The sequence below is a fragment of the Perna viridis genome, chromosome 6, assembly GCF_037379345.1.
Source record: "Perna viridis isolate PV_CMFRI_1.1 ecotype Kerala chromosome 6, ASM3737934v1, whole genome shotgun sequence".
Classification (NCBI taxonomy): Eukaryota; Metazoa; Mollusca; class Bivalvia; order Mytilida; family Mytilidae; genus Perna; species Perna viridis.
In genome coordinates, this window is record NC_142450.1 from 21,276,717 (window position 1) to 21,287,555 (window position 10,839).

Genomic DNA, 10,839 nt, shown 5'->3' on the forward strand with positions numbered 1-10,839 from the left:
TTTGTTATTCATTGTATTGTGATGCATTATACAATGTAAATTGTTGTTTTTTTTTAGTTTTTCCTGTCAATGTATGGTCACAAGTTACCAGTCCTGTGTTTAGATATATCCTATGACAGTTCTTTGTTGATTACTGGATCAGCTGATCGTAATGTCAAAATTTGGGGCATGGACTTTGGTGACTGTCACAAATCTATATTTGCACATGATGATAGGTATGTATCAAGAAATGCTCCATTATACAATATCAAGAGTATGGTGGAAAGAAGAAATGAGTCATGGAAATTAAAATCTATTCAGTTCAAAAAATTAGATTACAATAATTAAGACACATTACATCACATGTCAACACAAAATGAAAAATTTTATAAAATTATTATTGTACAAGTTAAGTATTACAACTTTTTGTGAAAGTTAGACCATTATCTTGGCTTAATATAGTTAGAAAATGTTAGAAATTTTGTGTATTTTGTACACACCTTCTTTTCTAAACTTAAAATTTTGTATAAATTTTATGAGCTCTAGTGCATATTTTGTGCAATAGAAGACCAGATTTTTTTTCAATTTTAAACTAAGGTAGCAAAAAAATAACGTCATGATATTGTACATTCATATATTATACTCCTGCAAGCAAAGTCTAAGAGGTACATAAAAAACACTGTGTATGTCTGTCTGTTGGTCTGTCCATAGTTTGTACATCTTGTAAGCAAATCTCTTACTGAACCACTCTATGGGTTTTGATGAAATTTTGCAGTGTGCTTTTCATACCACTACTCAATAAGTGGGTGAAATATTGGAATCGCCAATGTTCAAAGTTTTGTCAAAGTTGTCTTGACTCCAGATGGATGGATTGATTTCAAATTTGGTTCGTGGCTTTATGTAGATTGGACATACATTGTAAACAATTAAATATCAAGTTCCTGTACATGTAGAAGCATACCTAGGATGATAACATATGTGACTTCATGTTGTGAACTTGAGTTTTCTATCAAAATTTCAGTATCATGTGCCTACAATTTGTAGCCAAGACACATCTATTCTTCACTGGAGGGAAGGATGGGAAAATTAAACAGTGGGATGCTGATAACTTTGAGCATATTATCACACTAAATGTAAGTAGTTAAAAAAAAAAGAAATTTACAGATAAATATTAACCGTTTTGAAATAAGTATGGCACAGTTTATTCTCTCTTAAACATTGCAAACCGACTTTCACTAACTATACCCCCACTCTATGGTATAGTGGACTTTCACTAATTATACCCCCACTCTATGGTATAGTGGACTTTCACTAACTATACCCCCACTCTATGGTATAGTGGACTTTCACTAACTATACCCCCACTCTATGGTATAGTGGACTTTCACTAACTATACCCCCACTCTATGGTATAGTGGACTTTCACTAATTATACCCCCACTCAGTGGTATAGTGGACTTTCACTAATTATACCCCCACTCTATGGTATAGTGGACTTTCACTAATTATACCCCCACTCTATGGTATAGTGGACTTTCACTAATTATACCCCCCTCAATGGTATAGTGGACTTTCACTAACTATACCCCCACTCTATGGTATAGTGGACTTTCACTAATTATACCCCCACTCAGTGGTATAGTGGACTTTCACTAATTATACCCCCACTCTATGGTATAGTGGACTTTCACTAATTATACCCCCACTCAGTGGTATAGTGGACTTTCACTAATTATACCCCCACTGAATGGTATAGTGGACTTTCACTAATTATACCCCCACTCAATGGTAAAGTGGACTTTCACTAATTATACCCCCACTCTATGGTATAGTGGACTTTCACTAACTATACCCCCACTCTATGGTACAGTGGACTTTCACTAATTATACCCCCACTCAGTGGTATAGTGGACTTTCACTAATTATACCCCCACTCAATGGTAAAGTGGACTTTCACTAATTATACCCCCACTCAGTGGTATAGTGGACTTTCACTAATTATACCCCCACTCAGTGGTATAGTGGACTTTCACTAACTATACCCCCACTCTATGGTACAGTGGACTTTCACTAACTATACCCCCACTCAATGGTATAGTGGACTTTCACTAATTATACCCCCACTCTATGGTACAGTGGACTTTCACTAATTATACCCCCACTCAGTGGTATAGTGGACTTTCACTAATTATACCCCCACTCAATGGTAAAGTGGACTTTCACTAATTATACCCCCACTCAGTGGTATAGTGGACTTTCACTAATTATACCCCCACTCAGTGGTATAGTGGACTTTCACTAACTATACCCCCACTCTATGGTACAGTTGACTTTCACTAACTATACCCCCACTCAATGGTACAGTGGACTTTCACTAATTATACCCCCACTCTATGGTATATTGAACGTTCACTAATTATACCCCCACTCTATGGTACAGTGGACTTTCACTAACTATACCCCCACTCAATGGTACAGTGGACTTTCACTAATTATACCCCCACTCTATGGTATATTGAACGTTCACTAATTATACCCCCACTCTATGGTATAGTGGACTTTCACTAATTATACCCCCACTCAGTGGTATAGTGGACTTTCACTAATTATACCCCCACTCAATGGTATAGTGGACTTTCACTAATTATACCCCACTCGATGGTATATTGGACTTTCACTAATTATACCCCCACTAGTGGATAGTGGAATCACCTTGTCCTTTCATCTGATAGATTTCATCACAATTATTAGACCTTATGGATGGACTGATTTCAAATTTTGTATGTGGCTTTTTATAATGTATAGATGAGGCATACATTATAAGTGCTTCTGATATAAGCCTACTGATTTGTGGGACTTTGTGCCATTTTTCAATATTTAGATTGAAAAGAGAAAATATTTTTACCTCCAGTTGGTGTGGTACATCATATGTAACAAACCACTTTGTAATGGACCTTTTTATGGAACACAAATCCATGGTCCAACTGGAAGGAAAGTGTCCCTAACATGTATATAGGCTAACAAGGACCTTAAATATTATCATGGGTAAATTGCCACAATTTTTCTGGATGATGAAAACATTTTTTTCCTTAATTCACTATGAAAATATTAGAAGGCATAATGCTATAAATAACTAAAATAAATAAATCAGTGTCATATACTGTACCTACTAATATTGTAGAAGGAAAAGTGAAAAATGAGCAAATCTCAGAGTTACATATAGAAGTATTGTAAATTCAGAAAATTGTGTAAACTCTATAATTTTGATAATCTAAATTTTATACCAAATTGTATTTTGATTTTCAATATTGAAAAAAAAAATGTATACAAACCTAACATGCTTTCTACAATAATAAACATATTGACATAATTTCCCCATTACTGGCACATGTATGTTTTATTTCATTAGATTTTTGTCACATGACTTACTATGTTATCACATGACTGTCTTGTGGTTATATTTTACGACAGGGTCACCATGCTGAAGTGTGGAGTATAGCTGTGTGTAGTACAGGGCATTTTATGGTGTCTGGGTCACATGATAAATCTCTCAGATTATGGGAGAGAACGAAAGAACCATTAGTTCTTGAGGAAGAGAGAGAAATGGTATGGTTTTTCAATAATTAACAATAATTTTAATTAACTTTCTTTATGCTATACATATTCTTTTTTAAAATACCATTTAGTAATTAGTAGGATTTGCCAAGTTTTTGTGAAAACTATATCTCCTGCAAACATGTTTGTACATATGTAGTATAGACATAATTGTTTTTTTTTTTTTTTTATTTGACTGTATATATTCCTCCAATTTTGTCGATTTCCAATTTTTTGTTGGTTTAGTAAAATCTTGTATGGTATTATTAGTAAAATCTTACATTCAACACAGTCAATAATCTTCTTTGATCTTTTACTCTTACGAGTATCTCTAACTTTTTCTGCTTTACTGATAAAAATGTGTATTCAAGGTCCTAGTATTTCAGACTAACTATAGCCAAACCTGTCTTAAGAACTACCTATATTTAGAAATAACCTGTCTTAAAAGACTGTGATTAAATTACTCCTATGTAGTGCTTTGTATGTAAAATCAACCTGTTTATTAAGAACACCTGTCTTATCTGATGACTTTGCTCTCCATTTGGAGGTCACTGGTGAAAGGTTAGTCCGTATGTCTTAAATAGAAGTATGATATTGTAGGAACGTGAAGAAGAATTTGAAGAGTCTGTGGCCCAGTCCGGGGAACCAGTAGTAGCAGGGGAAACCAACACAGAAGTTGGTCTTGCAGGGAAGAAGAGCATTGAAACAGTAAAAGGAGTAGGTTCTATTGATTTGTACAGTGTATTTGATTTTGCTTTATATAAGCAGTTTTTAATGCCCGGTAGTTTAAAGAATTGTGGTATATGGTGATGGGGATGTCCTTTTTACAGTCCATTTACTATTCCACACTTTTTTTTATTATAAACTAAGGTAATACCCTTATTAGAAACTATGTATCAAATCATTGAATCTGATAATTACCATGGCAACCAAGTGGTAATAACTGTATCGATACTTGTTATTCTAACACCAATTGTCAGATCAGATATTTTAGAAATTTACAGAACTAATCTTGTATTAAAAATGTTTATTACAGGCTGAAAAAATAATGGAATCTTTAGATCTGTACAAAGAAGAATCAGCCAAACTTGAGCAGCATGCCCAGGAGTGTAAGGCTAAAGGGAAAGAGGTTAGTTAGGCCATTTATAGTTAAATTTCTTGGCTCTCAGACCATTTTTGTGAATATCAATGAAAGAGGATGGCATTTCTTTTTTTTTCCTTTTTATTGCCATCATAAAAAAGTGATGAAGATACTTTTTACATTGTACATAGCCAGAAAAAATGAGAAAGGAGCTTTTTTTTATTTTATGGACATGGCAATAAAAATCGGTAATGAGGTACTGCCTGAAGGGACTAGGGTGGGTATTATAATCAAGAAATTATGAAGTTTTATATTTTGAGTTCTAAATAAAATGAAACTATTCTAAACTGAACCCCTGCCAGACTGAAAGATGTGTTCATTTTCAGGTATTCCCCAAGCATACCTGTTAACCCTCCCAATTTTTGGGTCAATCCTTCTCTTTAAGAAAGTCTCCCACATGGCATCACTGCAAAACAATCAAATTTGATGTACTTATTGCTCAAATTTTGATTAGAAATCGCGAGTGGATTAAAGAGATTATCAGAGATTTTATATCTGTGTCCAATCTTTGTACTTGGGATTTCTAGCAAAATGATCCTTTCTTTCTCCAAAAAAAAAAAAATGGTTATCACGCTAAATCTTCCTCTTAGAAAAGATGCAAAGAGGGAGATCTCCCTCCTTGAGCATTTAAAAGGTTAAAAGATATGCCCAAGTGTTCAGTTTACACAGATTGAAGACAAATTGGGACTCAAGAAGATGAGTTGTTTTAGACAGCATTAGGGTTAGACAATTTCCACTGTATTCATTTAAAGCAATAACTTTAATGTAGATAAATGGTTTCATAAAAAATGGATGGAATCTATCTATACTTTTACTGTTTAAACAGGTATAAACTTGCAAGATGCATATTCTATAGAAATAAAAAGTCATTATACATATATCATATTACAATAACAATGGCTATCTAAACTCACTGATTTCTAGCAAATTTTTCTACAATATACATATTTATAATTGTTTCAGTTGCCCCCACCAGCCCTCCATCCCATGTTGATAGCCTACAAGTGTTCAACACCTGCAAGATTTATGTTAGAAATGTTGAAAAAAGTCAGGTCAAGGTAAAGTTTATTGTCATTTTATTATTACTAATGTTTGCTGTTATTATATCCCACTCGTCAAGTGAGTTGTATATTGGAATAACCTTGTCCACTACTCCAATTATTTTGATTCAATGAATGGATATACTTCCAATTGGTATGTGGCTTTATATAGATAGGGTATATGTTGGTAGTAGTTTTACAGGGGCTGTTCCAGGATTTCAGGTTGGGGGGTGGGGGGGGGGTGGCACTAGTAGAATAAAAGGTATTGGAAGTAAAATTTTTGAGAAATCCACATTTCATGCACAAACATTTTTTTCCAATTTTAGGTGGGAGTGGTGGGAGGGGGACATGTGCTGGGTGTATTTTTGCTTAATAGTAGTCTTTTCCATGTTCAGATCTGTATTTTTGAGAAAACTATACATTCATCTCACGCCAAAAGCAATCAAATCAAAGCAAATCAAGAAGGATAACTCTTGCAAAGTGCTAATTTAATGAAGAAACTTCAAGTATATAATTTTAAGCACAAAAGTGGTACAACCGAATGAAAATCTAAGACTAGTTATGAAGTCTGAAACAGGTTTCTGAATAAGTGATTAAAATGAATTTAAGGTAGGTTTTTGATATACCTGAATCATCAGCTGTCTGATTTGTATAAAGGCAGGTATTTAAGCATTCACAATGCTGTTTTATTTACCTATACCTTCAAATGAATTTTATGGTAAGATTTATAAGTCTATATTAGAATAAGGGTCGCTTTTTTCTTTAAGTTTCATAGAATGTATTATATTTTGTTGGCAAAGCTATCAAGTAAGGTAGCGATGTCGAACTGGTATTCATGTTTTATGGAAAAAAATCTGTAATGTGATCTATCATATTGCTAGAAATCTCAGAAATTCTCATTGGTCACATGACAAAAAATGACAACACTGTGCATTTCAATCTTGACACAACAACACAGATTTCATTAAGAGATCTAAAAAAAGCATTCACTGGCATTAATATCATATTATGAAACACTGTACTAACTCGTTCGCATGCTCTTTTCAGTGAACTAGAAGAAGCCTTGCTGGTGCTACCTTTCTCATATGTAACAGATATGTTAAAGGTTTTGGAAGTTTTTATTGACTCCGGGTGGGAAATAGAGTTGTCCTGTAGATGTCTATTCTTCTTATTGAGGTGTGTTTGAATTAAAAGTTGACATACGTGTGAAAATAAAATGGTTGCACAACAGGCTAAATTGCTTCAAAGTTCATTTAACAGATTAGTATGTTTCAAACTCAGGACCATCCACATAAAAGTTGCTGAATTATTTGGCACAAAAAAATGATTAAGAAGTATTTACAGCAATTTCCAAGGTAAAAAAAACAATGTTAACTAATTAAAGTAATGTTACAAAGATCTGTTTTTAAAAGCATGTTTGAAGATGTTTTTAAACCACTGTATAAGGCTACTACTTTAAACAAGTTATTTACATTATACAGATATTTACAACTATTATGTGATTTGTTTTTTGTTTTTTTTAATTCATATTGATACACTGACATGTATTAATATCTGGTTTCACTATAGGCCATTCAAGGGTGGGGCTGTCCCATCCTTAAATTTGCTAGCCCCACCCTTAAATTTTAGAAAGTTGTTAATAAAATCATATTTATGACAAAATACAAGTAATTAACATGTATGAAGTGCAATTTTTTTTTTCTTTTGCAGCAAAGTATGAGCTAAGTCTATAAAAATCAGATTTATGGTCCTCCAAAATGTATGAAAAGCTTGATTACTATAAGTATGAACATGGGACATTTGTTGGTTTGCCCCTCCCTTAAACTTTGATATGTGTTGATTCCTGAATATTATTGTAACTACAATGTATGTCATTTCAGATTACATCATTGACATATATATATACATTTTTGTGACATTGTTACTTTACATGTACTTGTATTTGTGCCATTTTAGAGTACACCATGGACAGGTTACATCTAATCAAATATTGATGCCTGTCATAGATAGACTTAGAACCAAGACTGTTCATCAAGTCAATAAATTAAGGGTAAGGTTTATATAAAAAAACAAAACTACAAATTTTACAATGGAGCATCAAGTCTGTTAATTTTTAGAAGCTAAGCTTCAAATGTTATGTATCTTTGACATAATTAGTGATTAGTTTACACAATATTCCATTTCATGAACTGAGTAGACGAAGCCTTAGTTTTGATGTTTGTCTTGGAAAGTAAGTGTAACAAATGTCATAGTTACATAAGTTAGGAACAGTTTTTTTCTTTTTTTCCATACAAAATCTTTGGGTTTTACTTATTTTATTATACCCCCACTTACAAAGTGGGGGTATGTAGTTTAATGTTTGTCTGTCTGTACTTCCTTCCATTACACAAGGGGTCCCATCTCTTATCTGTTACTCCTTCTGTACCACTGAATGAAACTTTCACTAAATCTTTATTACATGTTCCCATTTTGCACCTCTTATTTTAGGTTTTGACCAAAATCCATTTGGGGGTTTCACTTATCAAAACATGGACATTGTTTTTTATGAATATAGGACCCATCTCTTATCCATTACTCCTCCTACTATACTGAATGGAATTGGAAGAAACTTTCACAGAAACATTATGGCATGTTCCCATTGAACACCTCCTATTTTAGATATTTAGAGATTAGAAATTAGAGGCAGGGTAAGAAACTAGCATTTTTCAGATATGAGACAAAACATTACTATAAGTGAGTGGCTCTCTGATATGTACTATAAGATGCCTTATCACTAAAGGAAGGCTGGTTAATACAAGTACTTGATACTTTAAAACAAGCTTGATATAGGTCACCATATTGTGCAGTTGGATTTCTAGCTTGGGCAACAACAACTTCTTGTTTTATAACTTTGGATGGGGAGGCATCACTACTGGGCATTGTCTCACAGTTTTCTTCTTTGCTACATAATGTATTTTGGGGGAGGGCAAAAAAAGAATCTGAGGAAGAGATTTTTCTTAAAATCCATGACTTCAAGTTACATTTAAACTGGAATTTTTTGATTGAAAAGTAGTGTACTTTTTTAGGACCTCTTATTTATATCATTAAATATCAGTTGATGTACATAATATTTTTGTAGGATGAGATAGGGTTTAACTTAGCTGGATTAAATTTTCTGAAGAGACATATAGAAGATTCAGAAGAAGTGCAATTCTTCATGGATGCTAGTGGACGATTCAAAGAGAAGAAAAAGAAGGAAAAGAAAAAGGCTATTTTGTCAATTAAAGTTTAATGTTATTGTTCTACATAATCTTATGTAGCTGTTTGCTGTTTCTACCATTTCTATCAACATCATATAGTGGTTATTCAAGCCTTTCAGTGATGTATGTATTTCTGTACTCTTCCACATGAATACTCCAATGTAATCTACATTGAAAAGTAAAATATAGCAAATGGTCATGATACTTAGGGTCAAATTGCAATACTAAATGGTTGCTAATTTTTTGCAGGGCTAATAATTTTAGTGCTTTGAAGAAATGATTCCCTTTATTCAGTGTTCAAAATCAATTTTATGGGTACTTTTTTTAGCAGTTTTCAGTTCACCACAAAAATAGCAAAAATTAGTACACAGTGAAAATATCTGGACCAAATGGTTGCCCCAAAAAGATTTAATGAACCTCAGCTATGCTACAGTCCAGAAAACATTTTTGGGCAAATTAACTGGTCCATATATTGCCATATGACCCTCATCATCATGAACAAGTTGATGACTAGATATCATAGAAACAGAAATCAATACATCTCTGTTTGTTTTACCTTATGTTTAAACTTGTGGATAACAGTTTGTAAGAACAGTCTGATTAATGTTGGACAAAATGCCAGCTATCAAAACCCTATAATGAAATGCCAAAAAATTACAGCCTTTGCATCTTTAAAATCAATGTCTTGATAGACTTTTGGTAGCATTCTTGCCTCAGGAGCAGGAGATCGTGTGTTAAGTCACACCAAAGACTTTAAAATTGGTAGTCAATGATTCTTCATCATGCATGCAGCATATGGGAGAAAGAGTTATGGCTTGTTTGCTTGGGGTCAAAATAATGTGTCAAAGGATGACATGCCTACCTGCCACCTGATGCTTCTGTTAACACAATAAATTTGGTGTAGTTTGCCAGACTTACAAACCATTGGCTGGTCAATTAGTCATTCTCAGCCAAAAATGAATGAAGTAACTGCCTTATGACTAAATAGCTTGCCGAAACTACTCAGACTTTTTGTATCGCTCTAGAATTTCAACAAATAGGCTTCTGGAACAGGGTTGTGTTGCTACAAGATTGAAGCTATCACTGCAGAAGTTTTATGGTCGTCGTCATGAACTCATGGATTGTTATGGTGTATCCATCTGCACCATGAAAACTGATTTATTCAGTGTGTCATAGTTTTCCTTTCCTCATTTGTCTACCCCGGACTTGACTTTTTATAAGCCACTTGGCGGGTGTTTCTAGAAAAACAGCAGAGGACACTTACCCTACCATTGCACCTGGTCAATGCTCCCAGCTTTTAGTGGAGTTCGAGTTGCTCATTTGCTTTTGTTACTTTGTATGTATGATTTTAGTTACTTTATGTTCTTTGTTGTGTATGTCTGTTTTCCATGTCTGGTCTTTGTCCCTAGATTACATTCTTTTGATTCCTGCTACAACCTTGGTTCCCTTGATTATTCTTTCAAATCTTAAGATAAAGGCCAAATGTCTACCAACCATTGTAGGTGACAATTCACCTTGAGGTGGTCAACCCAGACAACTTAATCAAACAAGAAAAAATGATACAAACAAAATACAGTAATCAAATGAAAACCAGCATAAGAATTAAAGTGAAAAAGCAATCTGGACTTCTACATAAATCTAGGAGTATGGACCAAGTGCACTGGTAGGGTAAGTACCCTGCTTTTTTAGGAACACCCAAGTTGAGTTTCTCATTATCCAGTATAATAGCAAAGAGGAATGGAATGAATGTCTTTATGGCCACACCCAATTGGTCAGCAAATTTGTGGTGAAATAGGTGCAACAAATTAGTCAACTAATCTAAGGGGTGCCTATAACAATGGAAGGG

At 33.8% G+C, this 10,839-nt stretch overlaps 1 protein-coding gene across 3 annotated transcripts in view; it reads left to right on the top strand.

Moving 5' to 3' along the window:
* LOC148614043 (WD repeat-containing protein 3-like) overlaps window positions 1-9,048 on the top strand; it is a 51,645-nt gene extending 42,597 nt beyond the window's left edge. For all 3 annotated transcript variants that reach the window (XM_088587828.1, XM_088587826.1, XM_088587827.1), the window contains 9 exons: window positions 58-215; window positions 1,001-1,112; window positions 3,451-3,585; window positions 4,174-4,290; window positions 4,610-4,702; window positions 5,678-5,772; window positions 6,802-6,930; window positions 7,711-7,804; window positions 8,873-9,048. In XM_088587828.1, coding sequence (XP_088443954.1) covers window positions 58-215; window positions 1,001-1,112; window positions 3,451-3,585; window positions 4,174-4,290; window positions 4,610-4,702; window positions 5,678-5,772; window positions 6,802-6,930; window positions 7,711-7,804; window positions 8,873-9,025 — 1,086 coding nt within the window. In that variant the 3' untranslated portion in view covers window positions 9,026-9,048. The remainder of the gene's footprint in view (window positions 1-57; window positions 216-1,000; window positions 1,113-3,450; window positions 3,586-4,173; window positions 4,291-4,609; window positions 4,703-5,677; window positions 5,773-6,801; window positions 6,931-7,710; window positions 7,805-8,872) is intronic.
* Window positions 9,049-10,839: the final 1,791 nt, after the last annotated feature.